This window comes from Amphibalanus amphitrite, unplaced genomic scaffold (assembly GCF_019059575.1).
Source record: "Amphibalanus amphitrite isolate SeventyFive unplaced genomic scaffold, NRLGWU_Aamphi_draft 000809F_arrow, whole genome shotgun sequence".
NCBI lineage: Eukaryota > Metazoa > Arthropoda > Thecostraca > Balanomorpha > Balanidae > Amphibalanus > Amphibalanus amphitrite.
The window spans coordinates 296,567-321,114 of NW_024882303.1; the positions used below are offsets into that span (position 1 = coordinate 296,567).

The 24,548-nt window shown below is 48.4% G+C and overlaps 1 protein-coding gene across 1 annotated transcript; it reads left to right on the plus strand.

Moving 5' to 3' along the window:
• On the plus strand, positions 1-23,606 carry LOC122366466. The gene is made up of 24 exons (XM_043338761.1): positions 1-147; positions 705-864; positions 1,411-1,575; positions 1,952-2,055; positions 2,371-2,491; positions 5,309-5,436; positions 6,758-6,890; positions 10,571-10,817; positions 11,114-11,286; positions 12,821-13,022; positions 13,387-13,589; positions 13,924-14,181; positions 14,614-14,787; positions 15,199-15,365; positions 15,794-16,007; positions 18,479-18,670; positions 19,132-19,323; positions 19,699-19,890; positions 20,313-20,486; positions 20,857-21,033; positions 21,281-21,463; positions 21,702-21,899; positions 22,396-22,569; positions 23,435-23,606. Exons 1-24 carry the CDS (start codon positions 1-3, stop codon positions 23,440-23,442), a joined length of 4,086 nt encoding a protein of 1,361 aa, XP_043194696.1. The 3' UTR covers positions 23,443-23,606.
• The last annotated feature ends 942 nt before the right edge of the window (positions 23,607-24,548 follow it).

Genomic DNA, 24,548 nt, shown 5'->3' on the forward strand with positions numbered 1-24,548 from the left:
ATGTCGGCAGCAGTGCTGGCGCTGGCCAGCTGCGTCACTGGGACTGTATTTCACGCGATGGACGCCTGTCCCGGCATAATTCTCTGCGACCAGCTAGACGAGAACTTCAACATATCCGGAGTATACGTCACCGACACACTGCAGGAGGTAAGGTGGTGTTCACATTGCTGGGGGCCAAGTACACTGCTGAGGGGAGGGGCACATAAAGGAGACAGGCACCCAATGCTGCTCAAATTGTCAGTGTGTAACTTACTAACTGCTGCAGCCGAGTGCTGTTTTGAGGTTTGAACTTAACCATTAACCGTGTCAGTCAGCCGACGTGGCTCATGGTTTTCATGGCGTTTTGTGCAACTCTCAAGGTTTCACAGCCCGAGTGTTAAGTTTGTTTTTGCACATTATCAATTGACACATGGATACCTACTTGTTAAACGGATGTAATATGCATGAGGGACGGTGAACCGAGGAGCATTATATACCTTGATTACCTATTGTCACACAGGGCACTGTTTGACAGTTGTACTGTCACGGGAGCCCTGTTTAACAGATGTACTGTCACGCAGAGCGGAGCCCTGTTGGCAGATGTACTGTCACACGAACCATTGACTGACAGATGTACTGTCACACGGAGCCCTGTTTGACAGATGTACTGTCACATGGAGTCGGGCCGGTGGACCGAGTAGTTTTATACTGTCACTGTTTGACAGATGTACTGTCACATGGAGTCGGGCCGGTGGACCGAGGTGCTGCGCCGCGGTCAGGACGCCGCCCACGCCCCTCTGCCGGCGGCCGACCACCAGTCGTTTGCCGACCCAGAGATTATGGTCACCGGCTTCGGAGAACCGGGCACCGGGGAGTTCTACATCGGTGAGCCGCTCTCCTCGGCCAGAAATTCGGCCGAAACAGAGCTAATATATTAAGACGCCCACAAATAGGCGTATACCTATATAAACAAAGGCACGAAATTGTTTTAAATATGGAGTTACTGTACCATGGGACATGATGTTGACATATTGGGCACGAAAAAAAAAACACAAATATACATCAGGACACAAAATTGTCTTAATATACCAAAAAGTCGTAGTCCAACAAACGACGAACAGGCAACACAGGAGCTTACAAACGTTCAAACAATTCGCACGCATGCATTATACACAGATTTGTTTAGGCGATCCTTCCGTCTATCGGACGCAGAAATATGTTCAGGCGGCCCTTTATTTGTTTAAAGCCAATGAATTTCTTGCACGGATAATACGAAATATGAGAAATATTAAATAAGAGCTCAATGTCGCAAGCGGTTGGCGGTTGGCTCCCCGCTTCGATACATCAGCATCGGTACCTACACCTTCGTGAGTCTTCCATGTTCACTACCATCCAAGTTCGTCTGCTTTAATAGCGTGCGCATTTCCGCAGGGAACGATAATCTAACCCAGAAGGTGGCCGTGCCGCTCCGTCTGAAGGTGGAGCTGCTCGGTCAGGACGATGTCCGATACTTCAGCGTGTTCGACGGCTTCTCGGCCACCGGCAACCCACTGCAGCTGAATCTGGGGTCGCTGCAGTACCGGATGGGAACTGCCGGTAGGTTGGCTTGGAAACTACAGCCTACCCGGCAATTCGGGAGACGATTCGGGGAAAGATGAGGTGACTTGGTTGAGACCTTGTAAAGACGACACGTTGCTTGGCATGTAAATACTCGAATACCAGCCTCTCTCAGCCCGCAGTGACCAGAGGACAGTTTTGCCAAAAGACAAATCGCTGGCTGAGGTATTTTACACGCCGGCGATTGTTTTTTTTTTGTCGTATGGCTGTTGAAAATCGTGGACGACTGACCAAAAGATGTGTGCATTACGCGATGCGATTTTCTCTTGATAAGACTGGTTTTAAGTAGACTGAACGAGACATGTCGATGTCGATGTTGACATGTCGATGTTCAAAAACACACTGTATGTTTCAGGTGACGGTGGCCTGGCCGCCCTAGACGGAGCCGTGTACAATGGTGCCTGCGCACCAACAGCGTGGTTTGGACTGACTGAGCCCTGCGACCTTACCGCCTCTCCGGTAATCAGTGCCGAGAGACACCAGCTCCGAAAAAAAGAAATCCCGCCCAATACCGTGGAACAGGAAGCAGCTTTAGAAAGAATCCTTCACTAGAGTTCATCGAAAAATGTATCGAAATGATCGACCACTAGAACCCGCGATTCACTCAATTTGCCAAATTGACTCAAATTCACTCACTCAAATTCAATGTTTGTTTATTCGGGACATGACATGAGGACGCACCGACTGCAAAGATTACTTAACGTACTGAATTTCTCCTGTATCTAATCTCCCGAATGGCGTTTTCACCGGTCGATTCTCGCCTTTGACCGTCAGGGCCCGGCCCTCACGATGCCCCTGATCGCGGAAAACCAGCGGGACGGACGCACACCGTGGCCTACGCTGCCTGTCGAGCTGAAGGCCGTCTCGATGCAGCTGCATACCCAACCTCCTACCGGTTAGTAGCGGGCGGTATCTTCGAAATCGCTCCACGGTCATTTGTGTGCGTGTGTGGACACGGGCCCTTTTTCTGCCGCCAAAAATGATCAGCGGGGCAGTGGCGGCGGATTCGATTTTGGCGTGGGGGGGGGGCAAGATCCCAGTCGAGATGATGTCATAGGCGGATCCAGAAAGGCGTTTTCGACGCTGTAAGGGACATACCCCCCCCAAAAAAAAGTGTCCAAAATCCAAAAATCCTCGGATTTCGATTCCTTACGGACTTACTGCTGAACAGCATAAAGCAAAAAAAAATCCTGATAAAAGTGTTATTATTAGGAAACATAAGGTACGTTTTGTCTATTTCGGGCGATGCAGGGGCCAGGGGGAGGGGGAGTAAATATTTGCTTTAAATGCCCGCTCCCTGGATCCGCCAGTGGACGATGTAACGCTTTTCGTATTGCTGTATTAGAAAAAAGCTCCAATGGGAAAAATTGTGCCATAACCCGATCGCATATCAGATGTTGAAGAACGGTGCCAAACCTTTTGAAGTAGGCGCGCGCTATTCTTTGCAATGAGGTAACTCGTTACCATTTCCTCTGTTCATTTTACGTTCGATTTCCGTTTCACCTTCCTTTAAAAAGTATTTCTGAGACAGATATCAACTGAAGCTAGCTCACAGCGGGAGGAGACCGCTCAAACATTCAAAGACAGTCGGTCGCATCTAAACATATTGGGACAGCGATCCGCCAGAAACCCTCCCCAAGGCAGTAGTTCGCCAAATAAGCTCACCGAGACGGGCTGTCTCGATGGGTTTAAACAGTAAACCTAAAGCAAGGCTGAATTAGCTAAGGCCCAAACGCTCGTCAAGCTGGGAACGGAGGGTGAGGGAGCGCGGCGGCGGGCTGAGGTGAAGGAACGGTGGACTGGAACGGGAATCCAGAAGCTCTGGGTGGGGCGTTTCTTTATTAGGGCTTTAGGGTGTGCTGACTGCGGTAAGGTCCAAATTATCATACCAAATTTTGCTACCATATCTACCGGTTCAGGCACTCGAGAATCATTGGCCAGTGATATCTGCAAAGACGAAGCATTTCCAACCCATCTTCAGCCTGGTGTCAGGGCGCCTCAGGTGGCTTTAATTACAGTTGCACATACCAAACGACCTCAGTGCAGCCAGTCTGTGGCCGAAACCATTCGGAACAGACTTCAACGAAAAGTGAGACAAGGTTAGTGCTATCGTTAAGTGCCATTATAGACTTGGGCCCCGTTGGCTTGACCCACTGGAAGGTGGTAGTTATCGGACGCTGCGGGGCATAGGTACTCATTTTTCCAAAATGCCTTAGATTTTGCTTTCGTGTTCATAGGCGGCGGAACGGGGAGGGCACCGGGGCACCGTGCCCCCCTTTGATTTTGGCATTTTAACGTTAGCCCTATGGGCGTTGCATGGAAAGAATGGGACCAAAAGTCGGCAGTGCCCCCCCCCTTAATTGAAGGTATTCCGCCGCTACTGTTCGTGTTTGATGCTCTTTATTCTATAGCCAGCCTTTAGACAGGAGGGGGGGGGGGGAGGGGCACTAATGATCAGTGCCCTAACCCTCAAAGGTTTTCATCATTAATTTTTACTTTTTTAATAGTGAAAACTGAAATAAAGCGGATACTGAACTGTGAACATCCAGTTTTAACACTGGCCCCACACAAGCCTCCGAATGCCCAAAGCAGATCTATGATGACTGGCCTTTGGGTGCCATACCATACGGTGCATTGGTCAATGTGGTCAATGCGTACGACCGTGGCTTATTATGAGCGCTCATCAGTCCTAACTACCCGCAAGCGAATGGCTAGCCCTTCCGTCTCCGCTCGCTTGCGATTTGGCATTTATGTAGGTACAAAATAGCGGCAAACGACCACTGAGGCACTGGAGGTATGAGTTGCGTCTCTTGCACACTTTAAATATCTCTAAATCGAATCTAAAAAGACAAAAAATGATATAAAGCGGAAATGTTAGCATTTACGCATGCCTATTCAAAAGGCACCGTTGGACTAACTGTAGGAGCGCATAGCTGCAATATCAGGTTATGGAAATTTTCCCCATGTTCAGGGCACAAATTATGGAGGGGCAAGAATATACGTTTGCCCCTCCTCTAAAAGTTTCTTAGGGGACGATGCCTCCTCTGCCACCCCGTATCTGTCGCCCCTGTAAGCGGTCACTGAAGGCCTGGGTTGCCGCTGGGTCACGTTGACGCTTATAATGCCTCCAAAACTAGGTTGAAGAGAGGAAAACTTCAATTGAACGCGAACGCTTGCCATTTAAGAAAGGCAACGTATGAAAGTATATGGGCATCTGGTTACATCTTCAGACGATCGAAAAGAATAATCAGGTACCTATATGGTTTCTTGTCTAAGCTTTGTCACAAATTATGGGGGGGGGCAAAAAGATACTTTTGCCCCCCCCCCACGATTTTGCCAGGGGGGCAGCTGCCCCCCCCCCCTGCCCCCCCCCCGAATCCGCCGCCCCTGCAGCGGGGTGTACATACTTATGATTGTCTCTCATCTCCCAGCCATCGTGATTAACGGTGTGCCCATGGTGATCAACACTGCCAACACTGTACCTCACTGTGCCTCTGTATTTTATCTACAGTTTCCTCTACTTTTTTTGTAATACGCTAACGTTTAGTCTCAGTCATTCGCCATCCTCATAGCCCATCCTAAATAATCTGCGTGCTGCGCAGCTTCTGTTGGCATTTACCGACTTAAAAGTAAATCATTTCATCATGCTGGGAGCCGTGTCTAATGTCTAGCTGGCCCAATGTCCATTCACGTCTATTTTGTCCTTTTACAGACGCCTGTCTGGGCCTGGATCAGCACTTTGCCTTCCACGGAGACGTTCTCACCACCATTGAGGACACGGTGCCCAGCTCCGTTAGACCCGGGCAATCTTTCACTGTCTCATGCAAAAACACGTCTTGGGTGAGTACTAATTATATATGACTTATGTGTTACCGTAATGTACCTGTATTTGAATCAGGATGTTCCTGGTTTAAGAAAAAAGGTTTCCCAGACTTAAAAAAGCACAGACAGAGATGCACATAACGTCATGATGTCTAACATGATATATGTAAATGCTGATGCGTACGAGTACGTAGAGTACCAAATATGCGTACATACATACGTATGTATGTACATACATACGTACATGTAAGTACAGGGTGATTTTTTTACTTGTTAAAACGTAATGAGGTTTAACGGCGCTAAAATGCAAATATATATAGTAAAATTATATACCAGCATGACGAGCATTCTGGGACATTTTGATTTCATGCAGACACGATGTGAAGGAACGTCCATCGTGTATTTTACTTGTGCTTGAAGTTACCCCCTCTCTCACCAACACGAATCAGCCCGCCTGAGCACGTGTTGAACATCACCATGGACTCCCATGCTCATTAGGCGGACTGAAAAGGCTCCTATCACCCATTTTCAGCTCTGCCAGATAGTTTCAATGTTTTCTTAGTTATATCTGCCATACCCGGGTCCAAAAACTAGAAGTCTAGAAAGGGCAGGTCGAAGATTTTGCTACTGGCGGCCCTGGTGGTGTCTGATTCGCTGTTTTTGTTTCTCCCTGAAGGCTGATTCTTCAGAGGCTGCACATGCGCCAGATGGACCGTTTGAAGGTTATTCATGACTACAAGCTTGTTCGTACATTATTTAACGTCTTTCTGAGGTATCTCCTTGATGATCGTATGCTTCGAACTGCCTCAATGCTTCAAAATCATCGTTTTGTGTCGTTCCTTACTGAACGGCGGTGGACCATGCGTGCCCGATTGGTGACACATTTTCAGGCTCTATTGGGACCGAGGCCTTCGGTTAAAAGGGACAAATCATGACACCATACAAAATGTCCCAGATTTATCTATCACGTGCATTGCTTTTTTGCACAAAATTTTTCGATTTAGGGACCACCATTGACGTTTACTTTTTAACAGTTAAAAAAAACATCACCCTGTACATAGACATTCTTCACCGTTTAGTGTTTAATGAGATATGATGCACATTGCACCTGGAAAGTGCCAAAAGCAATACCTACGATATTATGCACTCATTTCTCTCTCTCTCTCTCTCTCTCTCTCTCTCTCTCTCTCTCTCTCTCTCTCTCTCTCTCTCTCTCTCTCTCTTTCTCCCTCTCTCACTTTCTGTTTCCTCTTTTTTTTCTCTGGCCCCAGAGAAAAATTAGTCAAGCTTGCCACATGTGTCCCGTGACACCCGCTCTGACATTGCATTTCATCCTCAGATTCTTCCGACGGTGCTGAGCTCGATGAGCGATATCCCCAGCTCTGTGACGTTCACATGTGGACCTGACGCAGCCGACCCCACCGTGGTAGCCATGGACAATCACCCGCTCATCCCCGGAAAACCGTGCATGGGTGAGCGAAACCAACCTGTTGAAAAAAAAATGACCAGGACAGTTTGATATAGTAGGTACAGAGCAAGTAGAATAAGAATACATATATTAATTAGCAATTAAAAAGCAATTACATATATGATTAAGCAGAACCGTTGTCAATAAATGAGTTCTTCAGCGCTTTTCGAAAACGTAGGTATATGAGGAAAGAAAAAGGTACTGCAGGGAAAACTAGATGTGTTCATCGATAAATGCAGTATATGTCTATTTCAAACAAACTGCGGTTATCTACATTTATAGGACAGTTTGAATGGGGTTGGGAACTCGATTTTTTAAGAATGCATGAAAATGATCAAACTATTTTCACAGAATTTATGGTGCATACCATTGCCTCATAAAATCAACAAGCTGAGAGAAATGGGGGAAGAAAGATAGGAAACTTGTTTTGAAAAGTTCTTGAAAAAAGATGCTCTTGATGCTGTTACGTCACATGTCACCTTCTGCGGTTGACAAATAATGGCGCATCTGGCGCACCACAGATTACATGTTATACCAATGGGTGAAAGATGTTGTTTGCTTCACTCTGCCATTCGCGCTGTTTTTAACTTTAAATTATGCTAAAACATTTACGGATGAAATGTTCAGTGTCAAAAATTGATGTGTCTGCCGTGTACTATATTCCCACTTACCATGAGCGCGTGATAAACATTTTATGTACCTCGAATTTTCAAATGATAAAGATGATGAATCGGAGGATGCTGAAAAGCAAAAGCTCATTCCAATATTTGGACTACTTTACGATTAAAATGTTTACATTCCTGTCATCTTATTGATCATTTATTTGTTCTTTTTTTATGAAAATAACTTAAGGCGTTGAGAACCGAGGTAATTTCTATCTACCGTGCCTTAACTTACCAGCAACAGCAATCTATCTACGCCCTACGGTGGCAAGGGAGACTGTGAAAGAAGCGTAAGATGGATTCTAAACAATTCTTTTGTGATATACTGAAGGGCAAAGTGCAGAGAAGAGCGTACAAGTCCTGTTTTGTGCCAGGCTGTTGCAGTAGCACTTATGAAACTCCGAAAACGATCTTCGTTCATGTCCCGAACAACATTACCCTGAGGAGATGATCGTCTGCAATAGCAGGGAGAGCTGATGCAAGTACTTTGAAATCCACTATCAAGTCGGTGCTATTGTTGTAATGATCACTGTGAGGTGAGATATTTTGTGCAAGGGCTGAGTGTAATGCCCAGGAAATGACCTCCATTCGCCCCCTGACCGGTCAGGGTTATAAAATTTGAGTGGATGGCGGTCCGTTTGGGGTTCAGATATCAATTGTATTTTGTTACTGTCAAACAATACATGTTATGCTGGCAGCGAATGTGTGTAACGTCGTTTTTCGAAACAGAAGTTAGAATTGCAACGGCAGAGTGCTTGCTGGTCTCATCGTAAGTATTGTAAGTGTTGTAAGCAAAAGCATTGTCAATATTGTAAGTATTGTGAGCATTGATGTATGGTAGATATCACCTCACATGATCTCGGCTCAGATAACCCTCTCCGGTGTCCTGTCAGTAAATGGCACCTGGATCATTACAGATAAGATAATTTGTCATAATTCTTAAAGAATTGGGTGGTTTTGACTCGTTTACTCGAGGTGCAGGTCGCATTTCAATACTTTTCCATAGGCTTGCAATGTAAAGGTCACGACTCTGACCTAACCTCAGGTCACAGATCAAAAATTCTGAGATATACAAACGACACATACTGCAGGTACTGTTTTGAAGACTTGATGAGAGGAAATAACTTCGTGAAAAACTCAAGCTCTGACGTGTTTGCAAACTTTTCTGAGGTGGGGTCAACAAACCCGCTCTGGTTACCTGACCTGACCTGACCCGGCATTTTTTTTTTTTTTTGCTGAGATGTGCGCAATGAGCATTTAGGAAAAGTCACCAAATATGAGCTGAATGTCTCGCGGCGTTTGGCAATTGTACAAAAAAATCCTGAAAGGTCTCCCCGTCCGAAATAGGGTTAATGTGTATATGAAGAGTTGCAGATGCCAAACATACCCAGATCTAAGACTGCAGTTCCCAGCGCCGCTGCAACGTTTTTAAAACAAAGATACATAGGACATACAAACATGTTTATTTGCATCTGTTTTGGATAATAGCAACTCATGGCGCCATCACCCGCGATAACTGTTAGGATTTGAGATATATTTTTATTTAGGCCATTAGTTTGGCTGTAATGTTTATTAATATTAGTTGGGCGGAGTTTGGTAGTTTTTTATTTAACTTGTGGTATGTTGTGCTGATTGCGGGTTGTTCAAACCTTTCAAATGTAAGGACCTTATTGAGCTCAACCCTACCCCTACACTACCCTACATACGACTGGACGCTTTCCAAGCCCACAAGCATCACGACGCCGAGATGGAATGTAGCCGAGAAATCACCCTCGCCATCTGCTCTAGAGCTAATCGTGTGGGGCGGCGTGTGGGGCGCCGCTTAGCCTACGGGGGTGCACTTCTAGTGGATATGGGACGGGGGTGCACCTGCACCCCTTTCATATGGAAAGTTACTTCCCTGATTACAGCTCCCCGTATTGCACCTAATCAGGGAACGGCCAGCAAACGAAGGAACTATTTCTGGATGACAGGCGAATAACCGCTCACGCAAGGAGCGGAGCTCCGCCCCGTCCAAAGTGGCCAACAAAGCAGAGACAGAGGCAGCATCACATCTTCCATCAAAGAACTGGTTTCTGGCTTGGAAGATGAGCTCCATCTTTGCATCCGAGTCGGTGCTGTCAGGAATCAGCTGGTCTAATGGAGTGAGACGACTAGCTATTGTATCAGAGCTGCCTGGTCTTCGTAGCATTTGCACCGATTCTTCTCGATCGGACTCTGAATTCTGTCCCTCCTGCGTATTACTTGAGGCATTGCTATGTAGCTAAGTCTTTGGCAGAGTTTCATTATCCATGCTTTGCAAACAGTGCCATAACAACACAGTTAATTAATCACCAAGCTTCTTTGCAAGTTCCAATACATTTGAATCGCACGCGATTTGAGTGCAAAAATCAAGAAAAGTGCCAACTTGTTCCCGTAAAATATTTTGAATATTGGCCTAAAAAATGAGTAATTTCCAGATAAAATAACAGCGAAATCAGTTTTCGCTTGCCAATAAAACTCACAGATATTGAAGCTCCATTATTAAAGGAACATTTTAGTATATGCCATTCTTGATAAAACTTCTTAGCCACGCAATACCAGCGCAAAATAAAGAGACACTGAAAACACGACCAATCACTCCGAGTTACCATAGGAAAATACATAGAAAATGTATGTCTCAACTGCGCCAAATATACAGACAGTTATATACCTACATGTGACGTCATGATTAGCCCGACCAATCAGAAGCAAGTTGTTTTGAGCCACAAATAATTAATTTCTGAACTAACGAAGCATTTTTTTAACAAAGTGATTTTAAATTAAATCATTAAAAATTCTGAGCTTTTTTATTTTACCAAAACATACAGAGCATGCAGATAGGTCCCAACCCTATTAACGATTAGTGTCCGACTGGAGTACAGTCAGAGTAAAACGCTCTGTGACCTGTAACTTGACCGGTTCCATAGCACCATGAGACTTAAGAAAGACTCGCGTAACACGAGTGTTCTGTGACCTGACCTGACGTGACGGTGACCCGCAGCGCCGTGTCCCGCCGGCTACTCCCTGTACATCCCGGGGCAGACGACTCCGTCGCTGAGCAGCGCGCCGGAACGGGCCACGTGTCTGTCGCCTCCCTCCACCGAGCCGGCCAGGTCGCTGGTCGAGGCCGCTCAGCTGTGCGGTCAGCGGGGAGAACAGCTGCTCGACTTCGGTCCGGACGTCAGCTACCTGCCCGGACTGGACACCACCCAGCCACTCTGGATATGGATGCTACAGAAGTTCCCCGGGTGAGTCCCACCGAAAAGTCACCATGTGTCGGAAAAAATGTAGGATTTTTATGTTCATGATATTTAAATAATCTTAATATAAGAATGGGCATCAAGGGTCATTGTTTTGGGTCATTGTTGGGCAAGATTTCTTTTCTCGAGGTCATCTAGCCAGGCTTTTTCGATTTGACACTGTAGTTTGACAGTTCGCTCATTACTAGCACAGTGATAAGCATTGAGCATCGTCAATGTTTCTGACTGACTGTCCTTTCTGACATTGTTCCCATCTCACGGTGTGCACCTCCCGATACTTTCAGAGATGTCAGGCAGGTCAACTCTCGTGAAGAGCAGAGCGGTCAAATCAATTCGGCTGTGCCCAAGTGTGGGCAGCTGTCCTATAGCGCCGCCCCGGCCACAGTGCAGTCTGCCGAGTGTCATGCCGACGCGCTTGGCGCCAACCCCTACAAAAACTACGTCTGCATGACCGCAGGTGGGCAAAAGCAGCGATACGTCCGCTAGGAAACGCTGAACTTACTGACATTGTGACACAAATGACGGGGTCCGTTGGAACAGTTCTGAACAGGAGTTATTTGAATTGTTGCGCGACTTCGATAGCGCGAGCCATCAGCATGTTACCCCGCGCATGACTGGGGGGGGGGGGGCTCTACTCGCAAACTACCTGTGCTATAGCGTCGAGAAAATGCACTTTCGGTAGCACTTCCGCTATCATGTTGTCCCGCGATTTCACCTCAGGTCAACGGTTTGGTCTAAAAAGGGAAAAACCGTCAAAATAGACGATTTGGGGAACAGTGATTCTACACTTTTCAGTTCAACACAATGCTTGTATGACATTTCTGCCCTACAATCCAGTTCCCGTCAAGCAGAAGCATCAAAGTAGCAGGCATCGGTAGGATTGTGATTGCAGGATTGCAAAATCCTGATTGCATTCCTTTCTGGTGGATTGCACCTGGATTTGAAATCCATTCCAAAAAACAGGATTTGATTGCGGATTGGATTGCATCATACTTCCATTTTTTGCAATCCAATCCGGATTGTGTTTGATTAGTGCTTTGAAATGCAGTTTGTTGCGATTGAAAATTATGAGATCGGCTTCATCGGCTTAATGTACTTTGCTATCAAGGGCCTTACATCAAAATTCGAAACTTGAAATAATCTAAACGCTTTTAATTTAAACGCTCAAAATAACATACGCTGATGAACTACATAGGAAGGGCAAAATTACGTACCTATTTGAGGGCGAGTTTTAAAAATATAAAACACTGGTTGGGTAGAAGTTTAAATGTGGGGGTGTTTGAGGCAAAAAATATTTCCCATAAAATACCTGTGCCGCCCTTAGATAGGAATTACTCGCAAGACTAGGTACTAGAAATGGGTGATTTGGGGATGGAGGCACGGCCCTATGCCCCCCCCCCTCCCCCAGATCCACTAGTGCACATAATAATACAACAGGATTGCAAAAAAGGATTGCGGATTTGATCACAATCCAAGTGAAAAAAGGGGATTGCGGGGAGGAATGCAATCCACTTCGGCACTAGGAATGTGGATTGGGAATGCAATCCTTTCAAAAAGGATTTTACCGATGCCTGCAAAGTAGGTAGATATGACCTGAACAGGTCAAATAAAAACATAAGAGTTTAAGTAACCTGACCGCATTGGGCAGCATTGCATAGCAGTCGAAGGGTCTAAGCGAGAACAGAATGAGGTCATCTGCAGCGGAGCTTAAGCCCTTTTTATCCAATTTGGGCAAAATTGTTTTTGACCTCACGTGACATCGCCTCATGTTATTAACTTGTTTATTCTCTTTATTTTTAGTGACCGCTGGAAGTCGCCTGCACCCTGCCGTTACTGATTGGCATGAAGATATCCTGATTCTGAAAGTAGACCGTGGGTGGGACGAAAATTGGAACAGATGCAGTCTACGCCACTGATAACCGTCGAAGTGCCGACCCCTCCTCGTCTGATCCCCCACCCACCGTTACTGACCGCTCGCCTCGCCTCGGCAGTGGGCTGCGGGCCCGAAGCTGTGTTCCACCGCGGCTTCTGCTACCACTACGACTCTACGGCGACAGCTGCCGACCACGTGAGCACGTGCACCCGCCGGAGAGGCTCCACACCGGCCGACTACACGGCCGAGTTTGTGGCCGAGGCGCTGCCGAAGCTCGGTGTACCGACCGACGGACAAACCCCCTTCGTCGGCATCTACAAGTGAGTTGACACCGACGGTAGGGCGGGGGATATGCTCTGACTGCTGACTACCACACAGACAGTTTGACCCCATGTAACTAACACCAGGTGACACTGACATTCTGACTTCAGCGCCTGTCAATGAATGAAACCAATGACTGGCACAGACATTCTAACCGACACTGTGCTTGACACTGACCGCTAACGGACACCAGCTGACACTTTGACCTTCTGACAGCAGCTGACTGCAACTTTCACTCCCTGACTGACACCAACCAGTCCTTGACACTTCGACCCTCTAACACTAGTTCCTGACACTTTGACCCTCTCACTGACACTAGTTGACACTCTGAAGCTCTGTCTAACCCGTGCCCCCGGTCGTCAGGCGATACGGCAAGTTCTGGCGGCCCGACGGCACTGTGGTGCCCGTCACGGAGTTTGTCGGCGACACGTACGGAGACGACACACTGCAGTGTGCCGCAGTTCTGCCCACCGACCCCACCAAGCTGAAACCAGTGGACTGCGCGGCGGACGTAGACCACATCGGAGTCATCTGTCAGACGCCTGGCTACGGCACCGTCTCCAACGGTGAGAGATGTTTCACCGGCCGGACCTGGGCGGTGACCAAACGTCATCCAACTTCCGTGACATCAGTTGTCACATCTATAGGCAGCATTTTGGGAGCGCGAATGAGGAAGTCAGTTATCCTATTTACATAAAGCTTATGGAAAAAGCTTATGATTTACATTCATTAACTGACAGAAATTAGGGCCCATTTTAAACGCAACAAACTTCCCGTCGTCCTGAAGGGCAAATCCAGGTTAACGTCGAGGCATTGAGCAATAACACTATAAGTTTTGACCGGCCGATGCACCATGATAAGTTCTGATTAATCCTAACCCAAGCCACCTCATCCATCCAGAACTATGCTCGGTACGCTACGACCAGCTGCTGAACGCCAGCTCCAGCGGGCCGGCACCTACGGTGACCCGAGCCGGCTCCATGCCGACGGCTGTCACCGGAGATGCCGTCACGTTCACCTGTCCAGACGGCTACAACGTGCACAACGTGACGGCGCTGCACGCCATGACGCTGACCTGTGGCGGACTGCAGAGCGGCTGGCGGTACCCGGCCGAGCTCGACGTCGCGCTGCACGGGATGACCGTCGAGTGTGTGTTTGGTGAGTACAAGAGTGGAGAAAGTGTTTGGGCGATGGCCGATGGAGTATATCTGGCCCAGGAGAGATGAATGTAAGCTCGGTTGGTGGGTGCAAGTCTGATGAGTACCTAAAGTGTGAGTTTGGTGAGAAGCGAGCCTCAAGCTTGCGGGGATCTTTCAAGCTTTTGGGTTGAGGAACAGGCATAACGTTTTATAGCGGTCGGGTCATGTATCTCAGCTTCGTATTACCTACTCAGGTTGCAGCCGATTCATCAAATAAGGTCAAAAAATTCACATGGATAACATTGTGAATCACTGAAAAAATCTAGGAAATGAGTAAAGAACTCCCGTTGACCATCTTTCACTCTCGCCACGATGTAACGAGAAGCGTGGCGTGACACGCAGCCCCCATTCCCGCGTGCAGTCTGATGACGTTTCCGCTGCTGTGTGGCAGCGTGCTCCATCACGGAGGCATCGAGACCGCGAAACTCGGAGCTGGTGACGGTTGGCCAGGACAGTGTGTTCCGGTGCTCGGGATACATGCAGACGGCCGACGGAAGCACGGAGCAGCTGGCCGTCTGTGACCACACGACCGCCGCGCTGGCAGCGGGCCTGCAGCCCTGCGACCGTGAGTAGGGGGAGGGGACAGTCCGGCGACCGTGATTAGGGGGAGGGGGTGCTGAGACCGTGAGTGGAACGGGAATGACAGCTTTGCGACCGTGAGTGAGGGGGAGAGACAGCTCTGCAACCGTGAGTAGACGGGACGGGGTACTGAGACCGTGAATGGAGGGACAGCCCTGGGATCACGAGTAGCGGAAGGGGAAGGGACAATCCTACGCCCGTGAGTATAGGAAAGTAGAGCTGAGATCCTAAGACTGAGCATGACCAGCTGGGGAAGTTGAACGTCAGTAGAACTTTCGGTTTGTGTCACGGCGGGTTTATCTGTGTACCTGTCGATGAGTGAATATGACGCTGACCTCTGACCCCGTCCGATGAGTGGATATGACGCTGACCTCTGACCCCGTCCTCTCGTCGGCAGACTGCCTCGGCGCTCCCCTGATCCCCGGCCCGAACTCCACGGTGGTGAGCAGCTGGGACGGCACCTCGCGCCTGGAGGGCACCGTCGTCAACTACACCTGTATGGCAGGCTTGCAGACCCCCGACGGCCTGACCGTGCAGAACCAGACCTGCACCTCCGAAGGCTGGGTACGGAGTGCTGACGACCGGACACGCTGGTAACCAGCTCAACCCGGCTATCCTAACATTAGCTAACCCAACATCAACACAGCTAACCTAACATTGCCACAGATAGGTGGTTAAACGAGGGAAGCCTCACGTTAAGGCATAACATGAACATTCCTGGTAAGCTTTGATGCGACGAGTGGATCATGTTTCCGTACTTAGGTTTCCGTTCCTAAGGCTTCTGCCAAGGCTGTGTGTCATGTTTCCATTACCCACTCCAGTTTCCTCTGTAGACTTGTTCCTGCTTCCGAACGATCTGAATCCTCTCTACAACCGCTGGGAGAGGGCTGTGCCTCCAACCGCCCCCTTCCCCCCCCCCCAGTCTGGAAGAAGTTTCCGCGCCACTGGGCGGAGGACCCGCCGCCTCTGACGGATCTGTCTCCTATCCACAGGTGGGAGAAGTGGTGCCGTGCTCCTACTGCGTGCCACTCGACGAAGAGCGCCTGCTGCCTGCCGTATCCACGCTGTCGGGACCACAGGCGTTCGGTGCCCTGGCCAACCTATCCTGTCCAGCGGGATTGCAGTCGAGTGACGGCAGCCTGAGCACCAGCGCCTCCTGCCTGCCCTCCAGCTGGGAGTGGTGCCTGCCCGACTTCAACTGCTCCTGTGAGATAGGGGATATACTCCGGCGGGAAGGGAGGGACCAGGGGCTCCGCCACAGGGGGGTACGCGGGGGTCCGGACCCCCTCAATAATTTACCTGGGGGGTACAGTACCCCCCAATATTCCGAATAACTATAAGCATGTTTTCGCATAAGAATGACTAAATCATTCACGGAATGTGTTGAAAAATTTAGAATGTGTTGACAATAGCAAAGCTAAGGAATTTAAGATCTAGAAATGTAGGGATCCCTTAAAGGAAGGGTGCCACCTTCCGAAATTTTTGTTCTATGAATCTATTTTACTTATTTGAATTTTTAGACGTGGTTAGCGCGTCCACAATATACAAAAAACCGAAACATTGCATTTAATACATTGGCCAAAAAAAAAGATCGTTGTTTATATCACCACTACAACTCAAGGTCGTTTGATGTGGCAGCTAGGACGGCTGGCATATCCTGTTGTCATGGCAACATATCATTCTGCCATTTGCATTGATGGCGCAACTGAGACAAAAAGATGAACAAATAAAAAGGAAGAAGATAACATGATTTGAACTAAGTTGTAGGTAACCAAGTAGGTAACTGTTGGCCATATTTCATCATCAAATAAGAACATCAAATAAGTCGAGTAAAGGTTTTTCCTTTACAATGCTTAAGAGATCTATGGAACCCTTCACCCTTCATGCAACTTACTAGAAAAACTTCCCAATTAAAATTTTAAAACTTAAGTGTATACCATAAAGAAAAAATATACCCTTTCAAAATGATAAAACATGCTTCAAAAGTATAACTTTTATACATACCTTTGCTGATTTCATGTTTTATAAAATACCCTTAACACGACGAGGAAATAGTGCTGAAGATTTTTGCCTGCCCGAATGCTGGCAGCAAAACTCGCAAATGATAACTTCACGTGCGGATTCAATGCTGACCGTCTCCAGCATAGGTAAGTGAAGCCGGTTTTTAGGTTCATGTGAGGCTAATCTTGTAAAAACTGCGTTGTGTCCAAAAGGTGGCACCCTTCCTTTAAAGTGTTGTGGCACACGAAGTGCTCAACTCTCGCCGACCTATATGTACGGGAGTGCCATTATTCTACCATTTTGTTATTACAATGAATGCGTTTAAGATTGCTATAGGATTAGCTAAGGCCTAAGCATGCCAGAATTCGGCTATAAATTCGTGAGAGAGGCCCAGCTTGCAGTACACCTCCTAGACACAATACCCGCCCTAAATGAGCTTCAAATCGATCTGAGAATCCCTTTTCCATGAAAGGTCACCCGATAGTGTTGGGGGAGGGGGTTAAGCCGGTCTTTCGAGCACCGTATTACTCTAAGCAGCCTCACACCGTTCTGAGGTAATCTGCAATAATCTGCACAGGACTCTGAATGCAGGTCGGTAGAGATGCATCTAGAAGTCACAACTCTTACAGGATCCCCTGCATAACCTGACCTTTGATTCAATTGCAGCATTTTGATATCCATTTTCATGTCAAGCTAGGTCACTCTCTGATCACAGACTGAATGTCAGTCTCTAAGGACTCCATACTGCTATATGTATGTATGAGGGCAGGGCTTTCAAATCCCTTCAACGACTCCTAAAGCCCTGCGCTTCCCTTTAACTACGGCGTTAGAGGACCCGGCACTGGCCTAAGAGCCTACATAGATATCTGAGCGCCTGTGCAGGTCCTTGAATTCTCAAGCCCATACCAGTCACTGAGAGCCTAATGCGTTGTCTGATGGCTAGCACCGCCCTTGGAGCGCGCAACAGCGGCCTCCATTCCTCAAGAACGTTGATTTGAGAGGCCGCCATGTTGGTGTCAATGGGCTCCGCTTCTCCGTTTTCGATTCCTTGTGCAAATTTAACCTTGGTTTTTCGGTTTAAAGCAGAATTCTCCCGATAAAATTATTAAGTTTTTTTAGCTCTAGAAAAAGCGGCAATTTTTCATCATCTTCGGGAGCTGCAGGGGGGATGGGGAGGGTGAATTCGCCCAAAATACACACCCTGGATCCGCCAGCGAGCTTTTGTATTATGAGTCGGACCCCCCCAATCCCAAAACCGTGGCGGAGCCCCTGGGAGGGACGATAGCTAATCGATCGATCTATTTGTTTTGTCCGATCGGTTAGATAAGTGTAGTTGGCGTTGTGACCTTGACCTTAGGTTAACAAGCACTTATGAGCGTTTTTTCCTCCCCAATCGTGTTATCGTGATAAGGGCAATGCTCTTCATACTTCATATGCTTCTTCCTCAGTATTTACAAAACAAATGGTTGATACGCGTTTTTACCGGACTCATCCAAATGATAGAAGCCGCCAGATAACAACAGGCGACACCAACGATAGATCGAAACATAAAAAGCCGTATGTACGATGATAAGATAGCAGCGACATTGGCCTCTCTATGATCGACGAACACCGTGTGCTCGCTCTAGGCCCGACCCTCTATCGTGTCATTCACCCCCCCCCCTCCCCTCCTACAGTCTGCGCCGGAAACCCTCCTAACGTCAGCTCTATGATCACGATAACGTCGGACTGGGACGGAGCACTGCGCGAGCTCGGCACTACGGTCCTCTACACGTGCGCCCCCGGCCTGGAGGCGGTCGATGGATCCACTCAGCAGATGGCCAACTGTACCGGTGTCGGCTGGGTGGGGGATGTGCTGCCCTGCGATGGTGAGAAGGGGTTGGTATATTACAGAGGTGGAGAGGGGGCCAAGGCAGGCCAACGAACCGGGGTGCACGAAAATTACTGCAGGGATACCATGACGGATAATTCGGGCTGATAAAAATAACGGCAAACTCCAACGGCTAGCTCCAGGGTCGAATATAAACGGCCGCAAGAGTTGAGAACTTACAATATATTCTACTTCTCTTGCACTGTTCCATGTAACTATCAAATACAACCTGGCTCAGGCTGTCACTGACCATGCCCCCTCCCTCCCCTCTCTCTCTCTCTCTCTCTCTCTCTCTCTCTCTCTCCTCTCTCTCTCCCTCTCTCTCTCCCTTTCTCTCTCCCTCCCTCTCTCTCTCTCTCTCTCTTTCTCTCTCTCTCTCTCTCTCTCTCTCTCTCTCTCTCTCTCTCTCTCTCTCTCTCTCTCTCTCTCTCTCTCTCCCCTCCCTCCCCCCTCCATCAGTATGCTCGAACCCACCGAACGGCAGCCACCCGACCATCAGCTCCACATTAGAGACCGGCGGAGGCACCCTCGGCGCGTCTCTGGAGTTTGTCTGTAACGACGGCCTTAGCGTGGAGGACGGCAGCACCAGAATCACATCGGTGTGCACAGAGACCGGGTGGACCAACTGCTCGCAGGACATCAAGTGCGAGTGTGAGTGGCAGGATGGGCAGTTGGGGGACGGGGGGATGAGGGGCATTTGAGAAGAGGACAGAGTTCGTGGCTGGGTAAAATGAGCGCAAATACAGTGGAACTAGCGCTAGCGTAAATAAGCTAGCGCAAATACGCTAGTGCACTAGCGTATAAATAGCAACGGGAGAGCTGGTTCCAGCCTGTACTGTATTGATTTGGGGACTACAATACCTGCTATTACACTTGATTATTATTTGACATAATGTGTACAGCAACCAAATAAAATAGACACAAAAGCATATAGGTAATGTGTGATTTAAAAAAAAAACTTATGAATTATTGGCACCACATCACCGCTCCTGTGGCACTGACGCCGATCGTCCCTACCATCCACAGACTGCACGCCGCTTCCACACCTGCCGGACGGCACGATGACCTGGGGCAGCTACGCCGGCGAGACGGCACTGGACACAGAGGTCACCCTGACGTGCAACCCGGGCCTGGCCGTCGCCGGCTCCCTGGCCAAGATGCAGACAGTGGTGTGTGGTCTGAACGGCTGGAACCACACGGCAGTCCAGTCCTGCACCGGTGAGTTAGAGAGGTCTGAACGGCAGTCCAGTCCTACAACGGTGAGTGTTGGAGGTCTGGAAGGTGGAACCACACGGCAGTCCATGTCCTGCACCGGTGAGTCGGAATGGAAACAAATGGTGGTCAGGTCCTGTAGCAATGAGACTGCCTTCTGGAGACGGGCAAGGGTATATGACTGATCTCGTCGTTTATTGTTGTTTCACATGGCCGCTCGCGACGCTCGTCTCCATATTCTGCAATCACTTCCCCATTGCGTTCAGAGTCGATTATCCACTCTCTAATCCTTCAGAAAATAAAATTTTACGGTGTATGGTTTGCCTTCATTTCCTGCCATGTGCGATCCAACCAACGTTCCTAACTGATGCATATTACGCCCCATCATTTACGAGTACATTATTTCACCACCCCTCCCCTGTCCGCAGTGTGTGACCAGGACCCGCCGGTTCCGTCGGCGAGCATGTCGCTGTCATGGGCCCTGGGAGACAGCCAGGCGGTGTACCAGTGTCCCAATGACACGATGCTGCCATGGGGCGAGGTCACCTACCTGATGCAGTGCTCGCCAGACGGCTGGTCAGACTGCGTACCAGAGTGCACCGGTGAGAATCGTGGTCCAGCACGAACTGTGCATTCGTTGTGTAAAAATTTAAAGCGTTTTTTTTTTGCAGAAAAGTAATGAAACTGACGCGCACGAGAGAAAAAGAGCCCTTCATCACCCAATTCTTCTGATAGTTATGAAAAATGGCGTTGAATAAAACGACTCAAACTGCAGTACAAGGAATAAGCAGAATGGAATAAAATAAGATGCTTAAGTATGGACTTGAGTAGTTCCAAGCCTTGAGTCTTGAGTTCCACTTGAGCTGAGTTCATTCCGGCATGTGCGTCTCTTGATAGTTCACCCGACTCAGGCCAGCCTCCGCAGCTCCCCGCACCCCACCCCCTGACTACCCGTGACCGTCACGTTTTCAGCCTGCGTGTTCCCGCCTGCCGCCGGCCCGGGTGCCGTGCTGGTCTCCATGAACGTCAGCCGCGGAGGCATCAGCCGGTACGAGTGTAACGCCAACCTGACGTCGGCCGGCCCCACCGAACTGGAGCTCACGTGCGGGGAGACGGGCTGGACCGAGGCAGAGATGATCGTCTGTGATAGTAAGTGGGGGCTCGACCAGACTCAATGGGGGTCGGCGCTAGGGGGGTCAGCATGAGGGTTATTTGACGTCAACAATGCAGCGAGACGATTTGTTTTTTTGTTTATTGAATATTGATTATACAACACAAGAGTCTTGTGTTTAAAAGGAAACAAACGCTTCTTTTTAAACATGTCAGCTGTATGATAATCACATGCTCCGATACATGGTCTTTGTTCATCATCTACCTCTCCATCCCCATGTTTCAGTGTGCAACGGCAATCTCACCGAGGCGGGTCCCTCTCAGAACCGTACCGGAAACACCACCGGTCTTCTGGGTAGCTCGCTCACATACGAGTGTATCCATACGATGGGCACAGTCGACGGCGAGACGGAACAGACGATGGCGTGTACCGAACAGGGATGGACGCGGCCGCCGGAGCCGTGCGACCGTGAGTAGGGACACGGGCAGAGGATGGTGCCGAAAGCGTTGGTACGAGCGTATCGAGCTGAATTCACTAAGCAATTGAGCCATGTGTCAGAGAGCCACGGTCATATATTATTGTCATTACTGATATGCATGGCGCCGATGGTATACGAAGCCTCTGCACAAACCGGCTGATCGTCGAGTATGATGTAAAAATTGACGTCACATTACAATCCACACCATCTCTCGTGTCTCTGCCGTAGACTGTCAGCTGCCGCCGGTGCCGGACGGAGTCACCCAGACGTGGGACCTGCCGGAGAACCTGACGTCACAGTGGGTGCCGATCGGCACCAACGTCACCTTCTACTGCTCCAACGTCACCGCCACGCTGGCGTCCAACAGCACCGAGCAGACGCTGAACTGCACGGCCGAGGGCTGGAACGGCACCGTGGAGCCGTGCGGTGGGTGCCCGAGCGATGGCGACCCAGGCGCGGAGCAGACGTAGAGATCAGAAATCGGAGATAAAATTATCAGAGAATATAGATAAAATGATCAGAGATCACAAATAAAATAAGAGATAAAATGATCACATATGAGGTGATCAGAGATAAAAAAATACAATGAGCAGACATAGAGGTAAAATGATCAGAGGCAGAGGAATCAGAGAACAGAGACAGAGGAATCAGGGATCAGAGACAGAGGAATCAGGGATCAGAGACAGAGGAATCATGGATCCGATCTGGAGGCATCGGAGATATGAATGTAGGATCGTGTCTAAAGGGATCAGGGATTAGATATAGATGGATAAGAGATATAGGCATCAAATATAAGGGATAGAGGGATCAGCGGTAAGATGGGATGTGTCAGAAATCGATGGATCAGGGATCAGAGGCCCTCTGACCGCGCAGCTGCTCGCCCCCGGAGCAGCCGGTGATCCCCCGCTATGCGCCGTTGCAGTCTCCTGTCTGGACGACATCCCTGACCCGGGGAACGGCACTGAGGCGCGCAACGTGACCTGGGACGAAGGGAGACAGGAGGGTGCCGTGGTACTCTACACCTGCCAGAACGGCGCGCAGCACGAGATCCGCTGTGTGGACCGTCAGTGGCTGCCGGCGGAGCTGGGACCCTGCGGTGAGCCGGCCGACCGAATGCTGAGGAAATGCTGAGAGGAAATGTGGAAATAGAGGAAATGCTGAGCATACAACTTTCAAGAACAATAACATAGTGAAAAAATATAACATGTTGGTAATATAAACGTAATAGATTAAAGTAAATGTCGGTATAATTGTATCTTTTAAAATATTTAAAGTTAAGCAAGTGGTAAATTTGAGTGTTTAGTTAAATCCGTTTCAATCATTCCACAGCCATATTCCAAACCCACAATCGTCTCTGCCTCATCCTGAATGCAAGGCGAAGGTACGGATGAATGAGTAGATGCTGAATCAACGAACAATTAGGTATATGCAAATATCGATAATAAAACGGGTGCATGAGTGAATGTGAATGAATGCTGGATGAATGTGAGAATGTTGCATGCTTTGTGAAATGTAATGGCAGCATATGGACTCTACTTTGACGTAAGTGCAAATGAATCAGATGGTAACTGTACGGTCACATCATAGATTTATCATAGGACCATCATATCATCATATCATTATATCATTATTCTGTTACTGCGCGATGCAAAAACTTCGCCGGTGTAATGGGCAATAAACGACAATTACATTCCACGCAACATGTGCCAATGAGTTAAATGACGAAGCTTACGCATGACGAAACAAATCGATTCAATGAAAATAAGGGTCCGTTTAAACGCATTCGCCAGTGAATCTGTAATGTATTCGCTTGTCTACACTGCTAATACAATTTATTTCATTGAACATATTCGTAAAAAAACTAAAACGCTTTTAACGAAACTTTTGATCTGCAGCATGACAAAAACGTCGACGTGGGTGTTTCGGATGTCTTGCGCCTGATTTCTTACCGAGTTTTACAGGGGGATGAAGAAATAGAGTTGCAGAGTCGGCAATCGAACAGCTGTGTTCAAAAGAAGCTGACACCAACAGCGTCGAACAGCCGAGTCAGAGCTGAGAACGGCGTCAAGTGAAGAACAAGACTCGAGACATCACCACCAGTCAACATCGGCGGTCAGGCCACATGTGTGACAGGTAAGCGAGTACAGCGATTCCGCTACGTATTTCAAGAAACTTGCTGGTGGATCGAGTAGTTCACGTTCTATGTAAGTACTGGACATGGGTTGCGTGATATGGATGAATTAAATGATAATGAAAAAAAAGTTATCATTAATAAAGGCCAGCTAAAACTTGTAATAAAAAGTAGAGCTCTAAATTGATTCTTGCTTTCCTTTTCGCAGAATAAATGGAAAAATTGCAGTAAGTGTCGAGGCCTGCGATCTAAAGACGTGCAGCGAGCAAACACCCAAACGAAGTGACCATGACTGCAGACAGAAGAGCGGCCGACATCTCCACAAAACCAATCACCAGGCTTCCGCCCAACCTGGAAGAAGTGGTTTCTAAAGTACCCATGGTCTATAGAAATATACAACTCCTGTATTTTTCCGTATTTTCTTGAAAGCGGTAGGCGAAGACGTGACCAAGCAGGTCTGTGGTGGGAACGAGGAGGAAGTAGCGACACTAGGCGGGGACTGGACACATAGGTGGCATGTAATTTACCATAAAGACTGAGAAGGGAAGACTCCCTTCCGCTCCCCAGCAGAGGCACCCGAAGCTGACGAATTCCCCAAAACAAGCGAAGGGACTCCTTGTATTAACGAACCTATCGAGATTAAATCTCATTCATTTTGTATTCCATAATTCATCGTAAACGTTTTTTATCTAGTTCACGCTCGTCTTATCACTCATCGACCTATCGGTTTGAGCGGGTAAGAGGCGGTGAAACTACTCGCCGTTTTGCCCCTGTCTGAGCTATAGAATCCCAGAAAAACGAGCGTGTGCTCTGTTACAAGACGCAGCGACTGGTACCCAATTTCAGGGTCTCAGATCAACTAGCGACCTCCGAGATAAGTTTAACCCTCGCCGGCACAGGCCATTTCGCGTCCTTCGACGGGACAAGGGGGGGGGGGTTGGTAC

Coding starts and splice junctions, on each gene's coding strand:
- LOC122366466 (XM_043338761.1), top strand. CDS start 1: ATGTCGGCAGCAGTGCTGGCGCTGGCCAGCTGCGTCACTGGGACTGTA. Junction 16,008..18,478: donor GCCCGACTTCAACTGCTCCT/GTGAGATAGGGG, acceptor CCCCTCCTACAG/TCTGCGCCGGAAACCCTCCT. Junction 20,487..20,856: donor CTGCGTACCAGAGTGCACCG/GTGAGAATCGTG, acceptor TCACGTTTTCAG/CCTGCGTGTTCCCGCCTGCC.